The sequence below is a fragment of the Calonectris borealis genome, chromosome 1 (genome assembly GCF_964195595.1).
Source record: "Calonectris borealis chromosome 1, bCalBor7.hap1.2, whole genome shotgun sequence".
Taxonomy (NCBI): domain Eukaryota; kingdom Metazoa; phylum Chordata; class Aves; order Procellariiformes; family Procellariidae; genus Calonectris; species Calonectris borealis.
The window spans coordinates 134,866,422-134,886,017 of record NC_134312.1 but is presented as its reverse complement, the minus strand read 5'-3'; the positions used below and the strand labels follow the sequence as shown (position 1 = coordinate 134,886,017).

General features: G+C 45.9%; 1 protein-coding gene across 5 annotated transcripts in view; it reads left to right on the top strand.

Moving 5' to 3' along the window:
- REPS2 (RALBP1 associated Eps domain containing 2) overlaps positions 1–7,711 on the top strand; it is a 101,936-nt gene extending 94,225 nt beyond the window's left edge. For all 5 annotated transcript variants that reach the window (XM_075175509.1, XM_075175474.1, XM_075175491.1 and 2 more), the window contains 2 exons: positions 996–1,101; positions 2,872–7,711. In XM_075175509.1, coding sequence (XP_075031610.1) covers positions 996–1,082 — 87 coding nt within the window. In that variant the 3' untranslated portion in view covers positions 1,083–1,101; positions 2,872–7,711. The remainder of the gene's footprint in view (positions 1–995; positions 1,102–2,871) is intronic.
- Positions 7,712–19,596: the final 11,885 nt, after the last annotated feature.

Sequence of the window (19,596 nt, the reverse complement as noted above, 5' to 3'; positions counted from 1 at the left end):
AAGATAACGGCATAAAGACCTGCCTGTGCTGCAAAACAGATCCTGTTGCAAAGATCAGTGCCATCGGCTCTGTTAAGACAAAAGAGCTAATGGGGACTGTGTACCACTATGGACCTTATTTAAATAGGGCATCTGTTTTAGATCGAATTTGTCATTAAAGAGCTCTTGATGCCTCATGTAAAACTTTAAAATAATCTATTTGGAAAACGGCTTGGATATTCAGCCAGTATTTTCTGTATTTTCTTTTCTTTTTCCTGTTGTTACCTCTGTTTCTTGGAATAGGTTGGTCCTTATGTACAGAGCTGTCTCTTTTTGTACCTGTCTGCCTAACTGTAATTTCTTCCAAATCAGTTACCATGGACTATAGAGTAATAATAATAATAATACTAGGAGAGAAATCTCTTCTTTAAGCAGCAAAAGAGATGAGGAAGGTCCATAAGCCATCTACCTGTTCCTGTTTGTGACATCAGATGGTTTTGATAGAAATGACTGCTTTGAATGAAAGAAAGATTAATTTTTGAAGTAAAGAAACATCAGAATCAGCAGTGCCCCAAAAAATCTGAGACAGTACTTTCATGCACATGTCCTTTCTTTCTGCATAGAATGATTTTTGTATTTTCTGTTAACCACTCCTGAACCTTTAAACTCGGCAAGTGTCTGAAAACAGCTAAAGCAAAGATGCTGCAATAAGTACAGTTACGCAGGGATTATTCTTAAGCTGAAATCAGAATACAGTGATTTTGAAATAATTGAGACAGCCTAAAATGTTTCAGGTTAACTAGTGTGACCAGTTTACTTTCAAATAGTCTACCTGATTCAGCCATCTCATTTCGGTGTTACATTTTTCTTCTTTTAAATGTGTAGTTTGTACCTTGTCTTTGAAGTGTAGTCCAGTGTGTATAGAGTACAGACGCACAAAATGGGTGGCTGGTCTTCTGGCATCAGCCACTGTTGAGGCTTTTAATTGAAATGTTTTGTATTTATCTGTCTGGCAGACAGTCTTCCAAGCAGAAAAGGGCTATTCAGACAGCTATACGAAAAAACAAAGAAGCCAATGCTGTGCTCGCCAGGTTGAACAGTGAGCTCCAGCAGCAGCTGAAGGTAAGGAATGCATTGAAGATCGGTGACAAAGCTCCCTGCAATCAGTTACCTGTCACCTCCAGCAGAGAATCTTGTTCATCCTCTCAGATGAAACCTACTGCATTATTTCCTGCTTTCTGGAAGGGAATAACTATACTGTATATGTGGGTAGAATGAGGCTTGCTGGGAAAAGTTATAACCTATGGGCCTACAGCTCCACTGGCCGTTAAGAGTAAGTCTAAAGGGTGAACTTTGTCTTTCTGAAAAGTTTGATAATGTGATGGTGTCACCTAGTGCAAAAGAGCAACTCAAGCATAGCTTGCTTGTCTTCTGCTCAGTTGTGCTGCATAACTGTCTCCTGGAGTCAGGCATTTGGTGTACGTGGACTGGCTAAACCATGCTTTACGTGAACATCTAACACTGATTTTTAATGTCTGCTGACTTGACTTTTAACATGTCCTCAAGGGGCTGTTTTCTTATAAATATCAGTTGTGGTTCTTCTGTTTTCTCAGTCCAAAGGTAATACAGACTTTAGGTTTTTATCTGCTACGGCTTTTTCTTCCTTGCATGTTATGAACACACTTGTGTGGAAAGGGAGGTGAACCCCCAGTTAAACTTTTTCTTCAGTCAAGGTGAAAGTTTGATTCTGTGTTCAACTTTGCTTTAACATAATTTCTTAACTGGCTTTCAAGGATCTCCCCAGACTGATGCAGGGTAGATGCTCTGTACTGAAATCGTAGCAAAATATAGGACAGCGATTGAAATAAGCGTGGAGATGAAAGCTTTTAATGACAGCACATTGCCATCATGCCTTGGCTCCGGTCTTACCTGCTTCCATGCACTATCTTCAGCAAGCTTAAACTCCCTGACTTTCACGAAACAGGCCGGTGCTGTTACCTGTATTTTACGGTAGGGTGAAGGAAGCACGTAAAGGCGGAGAGATTTGCCTGAGTTCACACGAGAGCGGAAAAAGGAACTTGTCCTTCAAGTCGTATTGCTGCCTGGAAGCTTTCTGATGGAGCAGGGCCTTTATGTTTTCATAGGGACCAGAAGACTTGATGGGTGCCCCTGAGGCATGGGGAGCGTTCAAGTGCACTCCCGGGCTGAGGCTTGAGCCTGACCAAATGCGGTACCAAAGCCTGGAGGAGTCGCAGGTCAGCCCAGCTCCCACATGGGCCAGGGAGCCCTTTGATGGGAGGTCAGCGAGAGCCGGGTGCCCCTCAGCACAGGGGCAGCCTGGAGACCTGGAGAGGCTTTCCCAAAATCGCTGATCCCCAAAGCCTTCACCGTTAGTTTCCGACCGAGACTGATGATCTTCCTGATGCAGCTGCCAAAGAGGTAGACTGGAAAGCCCGTGTCGTCTTAGAAGGGCTAAGTTTCGTTCACTTCCAAAAGGAAAGAGGTTGGTTGTGTGAACCAAAAATTCTCAAAAAGCAGTTGTGAGGTAAATGTGATTTCAAAATAACCTCATTTTCATTGCCAACCTGTGGCCAGTGTCGCTGCATCCCAAGCTATTCCACTGACCAGTGGATGACTGCTCCTCTCCGTGATCATCTGAGCAACTGATTGAGCCTTTGTATTGCCCCGCTGTAAAGAGGAGGCAGTAGTCGGCTGTGCAGGGTGGTTGTGTGGCATTGGTACAGTGTTTTGAGACTGCAAGGAGAGTTACTTAAACAGCAGAGCCCCTCGCCTCCAGTCAATGCCAGCGGTTTGCCTGGCTGCTCTTCACCGGAGCGGGGTGGTGCAAGCGAGCATCCCAAAAGTTACAGCGCATCTCTTTTCCTCCTGCAGGAGGTCCACAAGGAACGAATTGCCTTGGAAACGCAGCTGGAGCAGCTACGTCCCGTCACCGTCTTGTGACCTCCCACACCGCCGTGCAGCGGCAAGAGCGGAGCACGCGTCCCGACAGCCTTGCGAGGAGGGGAGCACGGCGCGGCCGGGCAGAGTTTCTGCCGAGGTGGTGGCGGTGGGGAGGACCGGCTCGTCAGGTCTCCCTTCACCCCACTGCGCCCGTTTGCCTTTGCAGGTGAAGAAGGTACAGAAAACAAATATCTGACTGCTGGATATTTCCGAGCGGGGGGATGCTTCGCCTTCTTTCCTCCCTCTTCCCAGCCTAATGTGTAAATGCAGTTTATCACTGAAATGAATAACCTGAGAGTATTTTATTTATGGAAAGAATTCCTGATTTATACGCATTCTGGCAGCACCTCCTGCCCTGATCATTAAGAGGTACAGCATTCCTGAATTCTTGCTTAAATTTAAAACTCGTTCTCTGAGATTGGCTTCTGGATGTTACTGATTCCTGTAGGGTTGTATCACAGTAGAGTACCTGTGGGTTTAATGTACTAGAGGAATAAAACTCACTAGGCGTACAGAGTCTTTATCCGCAATCACGTGTCAGATAATTATTTTCTTAGCACTGTTTATTACGCAATCACGGATGTATTTTAATGTTAGAGAACTTGTATTTTATAAGTTCAAATTGTATGAGAGAACATGAAAAAATACTAAAATTTAATTATTTTGGAAATTACAAAAAAAAAATCTGTTTTTTGAGCTATAACTGTTTCCTATCACCAGTATTTGATCACTTGCTTGCAACTGCCAGTGTCTCTGCATACTTTTAGCATGTTTGGGATCACTGGTTTATAGCTTTTTTCCTTCGTTTTCTTCTTTGACCAACAGTGTATTTCTAACAAGAGATTAAAAATGCATTCTGGGCGTTTTTATAAAAGCTGTTCTATGTACATTTGTATTAGTCTGCTTTGTTGTCTTAGTAGCTGCTGATTTGTTTTAAGAATGTGTACCAGAACTGTATTTCCAAAAGAAGAAAGATAGCAGAAGTGCTATACAAGAGGTTATAAAATGTGTGATGGAAATAATTGCCCTCTACAACAGGCTTTCGTTAAGGTTCCTTTGCACCTCACTGGAGATGCTACTGATAGGATGAAGCTGCTAATGCCCGTCTGTTTTCTAAATGAAGAAGCAAAGATTAATTTTTTACCTGGGTGTGATCCAGGGCCAACTGAATTCCATGGGAATTTTTTCCATGGATGCAGTGGTCATTGGCTTCAGTCTCAGTTCTCGCAATGGAAGGTGGCTAACTAATGTTGCTTTATTTCTTGGGCCAATATTCTTGCATTGGGCAACTTCAGACATAACAATGTCAGCCCTGCTCCCTCCGTGGATACGGTGTGTGCTTCACTGCAAGGGGATGTCACCTACCTGTTACCCATCTTAAACATGACGCTGCACGGGTTTCATATCCTGTTGCTCACTGACCTAATTTCAGTGTACACGTTCACCTTGCAGAAATGGTGCAGCAGTTTTTTACCGTTGTTGGTGTGATGTTTTCTCCCTGTAGCTGTAGGATGGCCCTGGGGCTGAGAGGAAGGAGAGAAGCAGGTTTGAAGCAGCTGGGTAGCCTGTATCATGGGTGTATCATGGAATGGCTGCGGTGGGGTATCAGAGGACACCAGTGCAGCCAAAAGTTTTGTTGAGAGATAAGAAAGACATCAACGGGAGTGTTTGAAGTGATGAGGAAACAGCCTGCTTTTGCTGAAAGGGAAATGGATGTGGGACATAGATCCAGAAGTCTGAAGTGAAAATAAGCATTTGCAGAATTGCTACTGAAAATCTGTTTTTGTAACGCGTTGGTTTTGATTCAACTAAACATCACTATGTCAAGAAGCAACAACCGTTTCTCTGGATTTGGGACTTCTTTTGCGCGGCTGTTGCATAGCTGGGGTCAGACGGTCATTCCTGGTCAGTGACAAAATTCAAAACCTGCAAATTTTTCTAGGAAGCTGCAAAACAGCTGCTGCCTCTTGCTAATAGTGGTACTGTTCAGAAGTTATCATCATTCATTTCATATGTTCATAACACTGAGTCATTCCTGAGATTTTAATGAGGTTAAGTGCTCACTCTTTGTTTGCTTTTTAGTTCTTATATTGTCATTTGGTTAATAAGCCCCTACTATTCGATAGGAAATAATGATACGGCACTTTTTTATTTTTTGGGTGATTTTTTAAGGAAAGCTTTTCAGTGATTACAAAGAAGTTTGCATGTTGCATTTTTAAGGCAGTGGAGGACTTCTTCATGTTTGGTAGGAGCTTCCTCTAGAATAATCCCCCATTTATTTCACTGGGGTTATTTGTGGGAATAGATGCTGTTCAAAGGAAGAGTAGAAAAGGCAGCTTTATATGTCTTTTTCAAATGTCTCCCTTCTAACATACAGGGGTTTTTTTCATTCACTGGAAATTACGATACTTGGTTAGCCGACAATGAAATATTTACTCAGTTGTTACTCTACCACAGGCTTTAATAAATTTAAAATCTAACCATCCCTGCATTTTTAGGGATGCAATCAAATGCCCCACTCAGCTTCAAGACCTAGAGTGTGAGTTGATTTGTATTCTATTTGGTGAAATGCTGGCTATGATGATGATACACTACTTCATATAGAGAGTAAAGCAAAATATTCAAGGTGAAATGTTGGTGTGTAATACATATGATGCAGGAAGTTATTCTTCTGTATGTCTCCGTACTTAAGCATTCATGATAGCCCATGCACAATGAAAAAGTGTGTCTGGTTTTGGGGGGCTGTTAGCATTTGAGAGGGAGAGGAGAAGGCATCATGGAGCTATAGACAGTGCTTCTGGCAGTTGCTCCATGCAGCCACGCTCATGGCTACTATTGACAGACCCTGACTCGTCAAAATTCACATCTAAATCCAGTATCACAGATTTTCTCAAAAAATATCTTTCCTTTGGAAAAATGTGGGTACAGCAAAATCATAATTTCTTGCAGAAACCTTTACTTTCTGAAATTTTGGATGGGAGATGCTCCTAGACCCAAGACAGACAGAAAGATCTGTCAGAAGGGGAGACCTCACAAGCCGTTTGCTCAATGTTCAGGGCACTTTCTTGAGCTACAGGAGAGCGATCAACTTTAAGCCCCTGATGTGCCTGAACCAGAACAGCAACTAGGACCTGCCTGTCCCAGCTTACGGCCCAACCGAGGAGCGAGAGCAGCTCCCTACATGTGAGGTCTCACTCTCCTCAGTTCACAGTTTCTGTAGGTATTTATGCAGAGCAGAACATGCCCAGCAAGAGAGGATAACTGGGAACAGGAGCTGGAGCACAGCTTCCTAGCATGTGAGAGGATGCGCAGACTATGAACCTGGTACTCCTGTCTAAGTCTTCAATTTCATGCAGCTGTTCTGGTTTGGACAATTAAATATTCTTTTCTGCAGGACAAGACTAGGCAGAGCAGCTAAGGATCTTCCTCAGTGTGTGTGTAAGTGTGCACTCACGTGTCTTCCTTTTGATCATGCATTTCTGTATGGATTTGTTAATGTTCATATCACCTGATACCTTTCTATGAAATACTTGTTTCAATACACAGTAATTCACTGGTGAAAAAAAGAAAAATACCCAGCTAAGTGTAGTGACTGGTTGCCTTTGTAGATCAAGCCATTTTTATTTAAGCCTTTAAATATAAATAATGACCTGGTAATTACGCAAGGCGAACAGTTTCCATTTTAGAGGCATTCCTTTAAACAAACTGCCTGTGAACAAACATTAATCCTTCATGATCAATGTCCTTCTCCTAGTTATTAAATTTATACTAGGATGCAGTGGAAACATTACCACCTCTTTCCAGACAGTTCTCAGTTCTCTCTTCCAGAGAGTTTTGCTGATGTAGCAAAAATGTCAGTGACTAGTGGATTCAGCCCTGTTATTGGTAAGTCGGTGAATATTCTTTTTAACTCAAAAGATTATCTCCAAACTGTTTTCACATACGTGGCGGTAGTTTTGCTGCTGGGAATTCTGTATCCACATTGGGGAGAGGAACTTGTTCGGCTATCACCCAGACAGTCCCAGCTTGACACTGCCAGGGCTAACCAGTGCAGGGTGGTGATGACTCACATGGTAAAATGACCCCAGAGGGGTGCTTGGGACTTGGAAGCCTTCACAGGAAGCATTTAGGATGGGCATGGTATGAAAATTGCCTTTTGGTGGTGTATAGCCTGCTTCCCTCCCAGCTGAGCTTCCAGATCAGGAGGAAGAGAGCCTGTAAGAGTTGCTAGCCAGGGAATGAGGGGTGTCCGTTTTCCAGCGCCATCAGCCCTTTGGTCTTCAGCACACATGGTCCTTCACAAGAAAATACGCAGGGTTATAGAAGAAGGAAGAGAGACCCTCGTGAAGCCACATATTTTATTGACTAAAGAGGAAAAGTATTTTTTCAGGGAAAAAAAAAATAAGTGATGTAGTACCTTTGAGAAGAGATGATGTATTCTGAAGCTTTTTCCAGTTATCTTCATGATAATGTGCTATGAACATATGCATTATGTTTTACTGTTACTGATTTTTTGATACTAAAAAATCGTATTGCAAGCATTATTGTTGTTAATCTAAAAAAAATACCCTGAGGCTATTATATGTTTGAATTTTAACTTATAAGGTAGATAGCCAGATTTAAGCAATTTGTTTTCACAGCTGCAGACTGTCCACGTGGTAAGCTGCAAAATGTATAGTGTTCTATACTATGCCCATCTAATTTTGGAAAATGTATGTGATATGGAGCTGGGTGCTGGTGCATTAAAATAAAAGCGTCCAATAACTTCAAATTGCCTTGCTTTTGTGGTTTATTTAGGATGTCGATTGTGCAGATCTGCCAGGAGAGCAGAAACTGTGACTCGCTGTGGAAAAAATACAGTGTTGAAATGGCTGACCTTCAACTATGAAAGATGAAATCACTTACGTTGAGATTGTGTGTGTGCGAGAGAGACAGAGGAAGGCTTATTTAAAGTGAAATCATATTTCCTTAGGCTTCAGTTAAGTCAAAACTTCATCTTTGCTTTGTCAGGCCTCGCTTTGTCAGAATTCAGACTTAGCTCCGTGATGAAGCCCAAAGAGGGGCACCCTTTTCCAACGTGGATGGCAGCACCACGAAGGAAAAGCCCCTCCAAGCCTGCAGCAGACCCTTGGTCGGAAGGTGCCCAAGCAGGAGCAGCGAGAGGACTTGAGCCGTTCCCCCCAGCACCCCGTGATCAGTGGTTTTGGCCCCTCATCAACTGCAAGGGCTGAAATTACATTGGGGAAAGGAAAACATTTGAAGAGCTGGCCTTCACGGGCAGGGAGCCGGAGGGGATGGTGTACTTCTGCTCTTTAACTAGTGTGATATTTAAGAATTATGTCACGGCTATCCAAAGAGCAGGGCTTTGAAAGAGGAAATAATTAGTGATAAATTAATTCTTACAGCATTAAGCTATGACAAGGAATGTTTTATTGGCCTAAAAGTATGTCTCTGGTGCATGTGAGGCACAAGGCCAAGGCGCTAAAAACTTGTAAATATCCTGTAGGGAGCTATTCTGCATTGGCAGCTGGATGGATTTAGATGGCTCTTCCATTCTTAGTTTTTACAATTAGATGGTACTCTGGGGTGCCTTCATGCAATTCTAGATTGGCTCTCTGTGTTTAAATTCCCATTTCCCATAGTCTTCCTTAAAAAATAAAAGATGCATCTTCCTGCTCTAGAAGAAAGTTCTCTGTGGAAGTGGGAAAGAAAAGAAATAGGAGAAGCTTCAAAAGTCCTTTTTTATCCTTCTGCTGTTTTTAAGGTAACGCTGCTTCACAAGCGTGCTTGCTTAGATGGGAAGCTTCCATGGCTTCTGCGGCAAAGCAGAATAAAGGAAAATTAACAAATGAAAAAATTCCCTGGGTTTCCACAGCCTATAGCTGGATCAGCGCTCTTTCACCTGATGGTCTCATTGCTCCTCCTGTTTTACTTCCCCCACCAGCCCCCGGGCACTGCGTGCCCTCAAAACAAATGCACCTTGGAGCAGGAGGCCGTGGGTACATGAAGTCAGCTTGCGGCAGGCGCTCAAGTCCCCAGTATTCCCTCGGCCCCCACCGTTTTGGGCACACGTCTGGAAGCAGCGGCATTAGCTGTGTCATCCCAGTAGTCTCCCTGCTAAATGCTGAATTGGTATTCCTGGTTAAATCCCGAATTGGTTTACCCTTATTGATTGCTAACATAAATAGCACGAGCTAGGAAGAATGTCTTATCTGAGGACGTTTTGAGGATGCTTTATGCATCAGAAATGTGACGGGCTAGACAAGACTAAGGCTATATTTTGCATCTAGTCTGGTTTTTGCAGGAGGGAGGGAGGAGGAAGGGGATTCTTGCCTTAGCTAGGCTGCTCCCACAAGAAACATCATTTTTTTACTTCCCATGCTTGGTTTATGTAGGGAACTTATTCATCACTGTGCTGTGGTCTTCAATGAAAGATGGATATAACAGCTGGCAAACACGCAGGTAATGCCTTTCTGCCACAGGCCCTGCACCAGGACCTCCTCACCCTGTGGAGATAAGCAGCAGTGGAGCAGTGATAGCGTGTCCGGCCCTGCCTGTGACGGCAAATGGCACGCAGAGCCCAGCAAGGAGGAAAGCGGAGAAGGAGGCAGTCTGTCAGCTCTGGTGGGACCACGATGGAGGGAAAACGTGACTTGGGAAAAGTAATCGTGCCTCTGAGGTAGCAGGGAGGTCAGTGCACCTCCACCACCTTGTTCCACCCGCACACAACTGAATAATGTGCTTTAAAAAGCTCTGCTGGACACCTCGCTATCAGGAGGCTTGGATGTAGAACTGCTACTTGATACATGAGCTATTCCCTTCCAAGGTCACTTAAGGAATTCAGTAGTTCATGCTGTCTGTCACAGGTTTAGGTTATCGCTGCGTTAAGCCAGCGATACGGGTGTTCGGCAGACGGATACAAAATGTGCATTGTTTACTGCAGTTTTCACTCTCCTATCCAAGAGGGAAAATGATCTCACCTGGGTCTTCTTTCCCAGCCCCGTGCTGTTCCTAAAGGACACCATATACTCAATGAGAAATAATGGCTTCCCGTGTCATTAATGAGTTCTTACAGCAATTTCCCTTAGGAGTAATCACCTTGGGTGATGGAGGTGTGCACTTCCAAAAGCGATTAGCCTTTGGGGAGGGCTGTGCTGGGAGGCACCATTCTCTGCCAACAGAAAAGCAACTCCCTTTTGGGTGTCTCAGCTTGGACACTAAAGAAACCAGTGCTGCCACAGTCATCGGTCACTTGAAGCTATCAGCCAAAATGTCTCCTGGGATTAAAAGAGCCCTCCTTGGGAAAAAGTTTGTTTCCAGTGCTTAGTACCATACCACATGGGGGGGGGGGGGGGGGAAGAAAAAGCTGTTGCTTTGATTGCTCTCCAAATACCTGAGCAATTCTGTTACTCAGGTGCCTCTTCAGGGCTGTGATTTCTGAATTTGTTACTGCAAAAATCTTCAGTTGGGAGCTTTGATCCAGGCATCCCAGGACTTTTAGGGGGCTCTGTTTTGGAACTGGCCTTCATGTTTCACCCCAACCTATTTCCTCCAATCACCCACATTACTGCAAATAGTAACACATACTTTGAAGCCCGTACATTTATTCTTGCAGCCTTTCAAACTGCTGTTGCAGCTATATCGTGCTCCAATTAGAGCTGGCCATTAAGTGCACATGGAGCTACGTCAAAGTGAGAGTAAGCAAGCAACAGGTATTTGTGTCAAGTGGGGCAGGTGGAAGGGCTAGCGCTGGACCTGGGGGCAGGGGCAGGCCAGCAGGGTCTTCCTCCTGCTCTGAGTTTTACCACTGAGGGTAAGCTCTGATTTGAGCAAGAAAAATGGAGTTTGATTTCCCCTACCTTAGTTACGAAGCTAACTTAGCTTAATGTATATTTTAATGGGTTGGACCCTCAGCCATAATTTCTTACTCTTCCCTCTAGTTTGATTCTTCTTCTGTTTTCTAAATTTGTCCGGCACCCTGCAATTGCTTGGTTTTGCACAAAGTGGAAAGACTGAGCAGAGTGCAGGTGCTTACCGGCTGGTCCTGCTTTCAGCCCATAGCCTGGGAGACTTGGCATGCTTTTGTTCTTGCGTACAAATGTATGGTTGGGTTTACGACTTTGCTCTGGTTTGGTTGATTCTGGAGGTGGTTTGGCTGCAGGTGATGAAGCACGGGGGCCTCTCCATGACATCTTGGCTGGGTGGAGATCGTCTCGTTGTGGACTTGCTGCTTTGCAAGCTGGATATCGAAACGATCTGTGGAAACCTGCACTCAGCTCAAACTTTGAGCACAGAAACCTGGGGGTGCTTGACAGAGTTTGGGAAAAGTTTCAGAAATAATATTTGACTGCAACACTAACGCAGAACATGCGGAGCTGTTGCTCCAGGTTGGCCCATCTCATCCAAGCTGTCACTCTGACATTGGGCAGTGCCAAAAAGTGATGGAGGAAAAGGGAAGAACCCCAAAGTTGTCAAAAACAGTTCAGTGAATACACTTTGGATGACCACTGCCTTGGCTGACAAGCTGGTGTTTCTTCTGGCATCTCTGGAATCTGAAGCACAGACTGCTGCAGCCTGCTCAAGGCCAGCATCTGCTTCACTTTTGACCACAGCAATTTCTCTCTTCCATAAATCGAGACAGAGGAATACCTGTAATACATGCTCAGCAGTATAACCTCTATACAAACGTATTTACAGAAGTTTCTTTACAGTTACATTTCCATTTGCCATTCTTTATTTGATAAGTATTTTTTGTAATAATTTCCTGTGTTATTTTTCTCCAGTATAGACAGAGGAATTCCCATCTGTTCAGCCTGTCTTTTTCCAGACATTTCTTTGTCTCTAGTTGGTTGTGCTGCCCCTCTCTGGGACTTTTCTGCTTCCTTCCTTTTATTGCTTTTTTTGAAATAGGGTAGCCAAAACTGAAGCCAGTTTGTTGTCACCTCATTTCTAAAGCAGTGACCAGTGACTCTGTAAAATACAGCATCATGACACCCAGGAGTTTATACTTCTTTTTTTTTCCCTCTATCTGGCAGCCCTGCAAACATCATCTGGCATCCTGGAAGGGTGGGATCATCCTAGTGGATTGAGAATTTGTAAATAACACTGTGCAAGTCAGTAAAAGAAGGTGCGAATCTCTGTCTCTCACTCTCTTTTCTTGTTGCTTGCATCAAACCTGAGGCATCATTTTTAAGTAATAATTTTTTTTTAAACCATCAGAAACATGTGTGAGCCACCCTGCCCCACAGCAGGTACGCTCTGTAACCGTGCGTGTCTCAGAGAACTGCATGGAAAAGTTTCTGCATGAGCTGGAGGGGAAACCTCAGGCCTTGGCTGACTGAAAGCCTGTATCTCCCTGAAAAACAGTGCTAAAAAAAGGTGTCTCTTCAGAGAGATAAAAATTGTCCTCTGACCTCGTGCGCTTTGATTTCTGCTCCCTCAGATAACAGCATCGCTGTGTGCATCTCCTGAGAATGCAAATCCCAAGCTCAGGAGTTGCTCTGCGGCGTATGGTAATGGTAACTCTGAGCCTGGGCTTGGGAAGCTCCCAGGGAGGAGGACAATTTTGCAGGTAATTTTACATCCTGAGGTGTCTCATTAGCAGTCTAATCTATTTATTCTCAAGAAGAAGAAGCGGGATCAAAGGCAGGAGAGGAATGAGGTTTCAAAATTAGTTCTAATACAATTAATAAATATCTCAGGTGTTATTTCCCTTAAATAGGTGTATTTATTGCTCCTCTTTGAATTTTGCAAAGCCTTTTGAGAGTTGCTCTCATTTTTGTGCTCACGTTTTGCCTTATGCAGCTGTCCTTTATCATTAGGGAAGAAGTAATAATTCAGGCTTCAAATTTAGCTTTTGTCTAAAAGAAAATCAGGTTGATTATTTACTGCCTACCCAACAGGATACCATATAATCCTCTCATCTGTTAGAAGGGCACAAGGTATTTATGTTAATCCTCAACCTAGATGTATGTGTTAGTAGCTGTTATTCTTTGACAATAGTTTCATTACATATCTTTTAATACAATGGGAAGTGGGTGACATACAGGGGAACGTGAATTTGCTTGCTGCATGTGTGAGTTTACTGTAGGCAGGTGCTGAAGGCTTAAAGCAGTAATTCTGCAGGTCACAGTAGCCATAGTACTCAGAAAGACTGGTCTGTTTTCATTGGGCAAGTTGAGTGAAATGCCAAAGAAAATACACATTGTAAGTGGTAAAAATACATTAAATTTTAGAAATTCTTTAGGGACTTAAGAAATTAGTAGGAAACCAACTTTATTTTAAAGGACTTGATCTTCACTTTCACAGTGTCGTTGTGCTGGCTTTGGCTGGGATAGAGTTAATTTCCTTCACAGTAGCTGGTATGGGGCTGTGTTTTGGATTTGTGCTGGAAACAGTGCTGATAACACAGGGATGTTTTCGTTACTGCTGAGCAGGGCTTACACAGAGTCAAGGCCTTTGCTGCTCCTCACCCCACCCCACCAGCGAGGAGGCTGGGGGGCACAAGAAGCTGGGAGGGGACACAGCCGGGACAGCTGACCCCAACTGGCCAAAGGGATATTCCATGCCATATGACGTCATGCTCAGCACATAAAGCTGGGGGAAGAAGAAGGAAGGGAGGGACGTTCAGAGTGATGGCGTTTGTTTTCCCAAGTCACCGTTACGCGTGATGGAGCCCTGCTTTCCTGGGGATGGCTGAACACCTGCCTGCCGATGGGAAGTAGGGAATGAATTCCTTGTTTTGCTTTGCTTGCGTGCGCGGCTTTTGCTTTCCCTTTTAAACTGTCTTTATCTCAGCCCACGAGTTTTCTCACTTTTACCCTTCCGATTCTCTCCCCCATCCCACCGCGGGGGGGAGTGAGCGGCTGCATGGGCTTTAGTTGCCAGCTGGGGTTAAACCACGACAGTCGTGTTGGCCGAGGTGTTACAAGCCCCAGTGATTCAAATGTATGAATCCGGCTTTCAAAATCACAAGGTGGGCTTAAAAACAGTGAGAACTGAAAATTCAATGGGAAGTTTATTTAATGTGACTTCTGGCTCCTGAATCTTTATTCAGGGCACCTTTTTAATGCCCAACCACATATTTTTCAGAATTAAAGCTAAGCTTACTTTTTTTAATCTCTTGCTTCCAGCAGCTGGAGCTTTAAGAAATACAGTCAATACCCAGAGGGAGCAAATAGGCAGCAATGCTGTTCAGCTGTTGATACACGTGTAACAGCATTGCTGCCATCCCAAAGCATTGTATCTAATGTGTAAGTAATAAGCCATAAAAAAACCTCAAACAGCTTCAGTATTATCCTGTTCATTCTTCAAAAAAATAAAAAAGTTTCAGGGAGTACATCATTATTTCGCACAGTTTTTATTTATTCTAGATCAAAATATCTGAAGTGTCAAAATGGCTAACATTTTACTCAAACCTGTCCTGTCTCTGGTGTCAAGCGCAGAGCGTGAAAGCTGCCAGACTGACATGCCTGGATGTGGAGTTCCCGTTGCTATAAACAGAAGGAGCGTTTTCAGCTTCTCTTCTAAAGGTCCTTCTGCCAGCAGAGAGTTCAGTAATTGTGACTTCCAAGGGCCCACCATAAAGGAGTAAACATACAGGAGCTGTATTTTCCTCTAGCACCAAGGCTTACCTTCTCAGAGAAGACTGCCGGAGTGTTTGGGACTATCAGGTGCCCGGTGATGGGACCAGAGGCAATGGGCACAAATGGAAACACAGGACGTTCCCTCTGAACTTCAGGAAACACTTATTTCACTGTGAGAGTGACCAAGCCCTGGCACAGGTTGCCCAGGGAGGTTGTGGAGTTGCTATCCTTGGAGATATTCAAAAGCCACTTGGACATGGTCCTGGGCAACCAGCACTAGGTGGCCCTGCTTGAGTAGGAGGGTTGGACCAGGTGATCTCCAGAGGTCCCTTCCAACCTCAACCCATCTGCGATTCTGTGATTAATACAACGTCAATATTGTCCCGTTAGAAATGAGAACATCACATTTATATTAACTACCATATCCAGCTTTATAAAAGAAACTAGAAGACATTCCTTGCTGTATTTTGCTTATGTATTGTAGCCTGCATATATTTCATGTTTAGGTAGCAGCCTATCATAATTATTTAGCTGAGTGTTTCAATGGGGAAAATTCATGAAACTGAATTCTTGTTTCTCTGGAGGCAGGAGAGCAGTGATCTTTGTTCTGAAAACACTTTGGGGGCAGAGAAATCACAGCCTCTATTTCTGACAAACCCAGCCTGCAACTCCTTCTCCTTCATCAAAAATCTCTCTCAACCCAACAACGTTGGCCAGTACCACCAGCCTTCCCTGAGGCAAACAGGATTGGCCTCAGCACATAACCCACTTTTTTGAGGGCTGTCATTTCAGAGAGACTGAATTATTTAATCAGCAGTGACCTAATAACATGTATGTGGCAGGTGCAACAGGGCTCAGTGAACTAATGAAGTATGGACTGCCCTGGCTCAAGAGTCTGGGGGATGAATTGGGAAGCTAATACGGGATGAGCCAGCCAAAGAGATTATTTTCTTGCACAGGCAATGGGGAGAGCTCCACAAAGCTGTGTGAAATCCTGCCTTCCTAGAAATCCACTCCTTTAAGCTTGTGGACTGGGTTCTTTGGCCCCCCAAAGGGAGCCAGGGCACCCTTTCCCTTCCCCGTAACCAGCTGACAAGGAAAGAGGGAGACCTGGACTTCACTCAGCATTAGCGTGAAGGCAACTGGAAAACCTCTCCTGATGCTACTGCCTGGGGGCAGGTGCTGAACCTCGCCAGCCAGCGTCCCGCACAAGGCACGGCAGCGTAAGCCCATGACAGGCAGCCGCTCGTAAATAAAGTTATTAATGGAACGAGTTACAGTTGCATTAATAAAATATTATCCTGAGGCAATAATCTGATTAATTCTGAGAGGAAAAAGTGCTTGAGGCTGTCTCTACTGTCATGGTGTTTGATTATTTGCTGCTGACGCTGCAGATGAGAGTCTGGCTCTCGGATGCCTGCCCCCAGAGAGGAACGATTGTCCAGGCATTGGGGCACGAGCCACGGAAATCTGGATTGAAATCCTTCTCTGCCGCAGCCTTTTCTGCAGCCTCAGGAACTCATCAGAGGTGGGGTTAACCTTGCTTAATTCCACCTGGGCAAGAGTGGTGCCAGCTGGTCAGCTGGGCTCCCTCTGCATTAAGAGGGAGAGAAGAGGTCTTCTGGAGGGTGGCTCCTGCAGCGGTGCGGTGCTGGTGAGCACAGGAGGCCTCCCGGCCCTCGCCGCGGCCCCCGTCGCACCTTAAACCACCTTCCGGCAGCGCCGCCCTCTTGCCTCCCCGGCCCCGCAGCTGCTCCTTCCCGCCCGGGCGATGCCCTGCGGGGCCTGCCGCCACCCACATCAAGGAAGAGAAACGGGTTAACACCAACCTGGCAAAAAATGGGTCTTTTTAAGCCAAAACAATTCCTTCCTTTGGCTTGCTGTGAGGCCGTTCGTGCTGGCACCGGGGCAGTAGAGGTGGGAAACAAGGTGGGGGTGATAGGCATGTGGGGAGCAGGACTGCCAGAAATGGAGACCTTAAACAGATGCCTGGTTTTTAACTGGTTGGCCTGAGGGGAGGGGAGCCCCATCATCAGCCTCTCCGTTGGCCCAGAGCGCTTCCCTCCGCCGAGGGGAGGGTGCGTGCGCCCCTGGAGAGACAGGCCTTGCCCCAGCTTGGGGGCAGGCAGGTGCCAGCCGGGCAGGTGCCCCGGGGAGGGGGGGGGAAAGGGAAGCCCCCCAGCTCCTGAAATACCAACACAGACTGGGAATGCCTGGGGTAAACTCACTGCAGGTGAGGGATCACACTGGAACCATCATCAGCACCACCCTCCCCACTGGTTTGCATATCCAGACCTGGCAGCAGCAGCACCGCCGGCACAGCCCCACGGCACAGCCCCACGGCACAGCCCCACGGCTGGCCGGGGGCAGCGACCCAGCAGCTGGGGCTGACGAAAGGACGGGCATGGAAGAGGAACACCCTGGCTGCGAGCTTTGCATGTGAAACAAAGGCTGCTGGCCTGGGCCGTGAACGCAGGCGGCTTCCCATGTACTGTACAGGTGGCCCCTGCCATGCTGAGTGCACAGGACAAACCCGGTCACCCGGAGGGACCCTAACTGCACCCTTGCAGTGCCCAAGGGCTCTTCTCATTTTTGAAAGGTAGTGTCAAGGGTAAATGAATGAGGAGGTCTGTGAGGCAGGTATCCTATTTTACCTTCATCTTTTCCCTTTAATCTTTCTAAGGTCATGAAATAGTGTTGCAGCAGCAAAAAAAGGGCAAAGTTGCATCTGAGCACATGCTTGTATTTTCAAGTCACTCGTTAGAGAGGGTCCAGCCTGTTGGACACCGTGGGGACAGGAAGACACATGTACATGCACACGTGCACGCACACGCCTGCCTGCAGTGACGGCCATGGCACGGCTTCGGCAAACAAGCCAAGGAGCCCATGCTGTCCCCCACATCTACACGCAATAGCCAAATACCTTTTTCTGCAAATAACGTCATTAACTGTGATGAGCTCCAGCCATGAAAAGAATTAAGGGTATTTGACCAAATAAGGGCAGAGCCAAATCCTCACCCAGCCCCGCAGAGAGATTTACGGCAGGCCAGGGCTCCGAGCCGCACGTTGCAGAGGAGCCCTTTCCCTCGGCATTCTGCAGAGGCAGAGCACCGCGGCATGGTGTCACGTCAGTGTAGCGCCGTGACTCATCACCGCAGCGGCTCAGCTGATCCATGTGTGCCCTTAATCCATCCCAGCCTGTTTCTCACACCGAGTTGTTTTGAAAGTTTGAAAAAGTTTGCTTTACTCTTGATTTCTCATTTCTGCACAGTTCATTCCATCTGGGCCTGAAAGTCAAAGCACTGAAATGTTGCAATAACAGCTGTGCTTGCAAGCTTTCCATCCCAGCTGATAATTAAATGCAGAATATCTCAAGAAAAACTCATATCTAGAGAAGACAAGCCCAGCTGTTAAAAGAAAAAATGCTGAAATAAACATCTGAATCTGTAAGTGCTTGTGCAAACCAAAGCCGGCTCTCCTCCTCTCAGGTTAAAGATTTAGCTGAGGTCACGAAGGACTTTGCTTATTGTTTAAACTTGCTGGTGCCTAACTCCTGCAAGAACTCGTAGTTGTGTTAAGCAGTTATTGGCAGGGACACGAAGTGTCCGCAGCCACGGCCGTTGCTCCATCTCCATCTCCGTCTATCATCTGAAAAGACTGATTCTCTCCAGGCACTGACCGAGCTTGTTAGCTCGCCCTGCGTCTGCTGCTTCCCAGTCTGCGAGCCGGTGCAGGGGCATGGATCCGTGTTTGCGGTCCCAGAGCTAGAGGGAAGGTAACTTACTCAAGGTTGGCTGAGGGTAGGGCTTCACCTAGAGCCAGCTGGCCTCGGCCAAGATAGGATTGACTGTGCCTGCACGTTAGCGATAGGAAAAGACCCACCCGATTATAGATGATGTCTGTCATCTATCACTCTGGCTTGCAGAGTATGGGGAGCTGAGAAAAATGTGAGCAGATCAGAGCAGCTGACCTGAACAAATGTTTATTTTTCCTCTGTTCGGTTGGGACTTTTGTTGGTTTTAATTTGCCTACGGACTGCAGCGCAGTGAATAACACCTGTGCACCCCGAGTTTGGGTTAGCGCAGTGCAGTCCTCCTGGGAGCGCCAGTGGGGGACAGTAGGTACCAGTCGCCTTGTGTGGGTACATCTCATCCAGAAGGTACCCGCGTCTCACCCTGGTTTCCATGGTCCGGCTGGGGACAGCTCTGGAGGCTCTCTAGAAGTTGGAAATGGCCTGGGACCTCCTCTCTTGAAAAGCCACCTAGTTTTTTTCATGGGGTCACACTTCAGCGTTTCAGCTGAAGAGCAGCGGCTTGGGTTTGGTGTGGGCAGCCTGGGGTCCAGGCCAGAGATCAGGCTACCAGGGGCACCCAGCCCCCCAGGACAGCTCACAGGGCAGCATCCGTCAGATTGGAGGGCTCCAGTGACCCCAGGGTGGGTCCAGACAGCACTGCCAAGTAGAGGTGCTCCAGCTTCTCACCTATAGATAATGAAGACACCAAAGCATTTTCAACATTCTCTTCCTTCAGCCTATAAAATCTCGATCTATTCATTTTTGGACCATATTTATTCCTTCATGCTTACGAGTAAGGGGTGGGAAGAGGATCATTTAAAGGGAGGAATGGCAAGTGCTTGTTCCCAGGGGTGGGGAGGGCATTTTTCAAGGTGATGCTGCACATCAGCACTTTGGTGGAAGGTGCTGTGCTGTACATGCACTTGAACTCTTGGAGAAGCGCACTTCATAAATCAAGGAAAAGCTTTCCTGAAAACAAAAACTTGCAGCAAACAGGGGAGGTGATGGGTAAATGCTCGTGTAGTTCATGGCTACCTTGCTCTTCACAGAATTAGCCATTTACTTCAACATTAAAATGCTCAGCAGGAATTAAAAGGAGATGTATCTAGCCTTTGTAGCTATGAAATGGATTCTGAAAAATGTGGATCAAGTGCAAACTGCCACTGGGTTTTCTTCCCAGGTCTGGAGAAGTCTTGAAACCACAGTTTTGAGAGAGGCAATTAACTCCTTAACCTAAAGATGTACATTGACATGCAGTGTTGTTAACGGTTCCCTCAC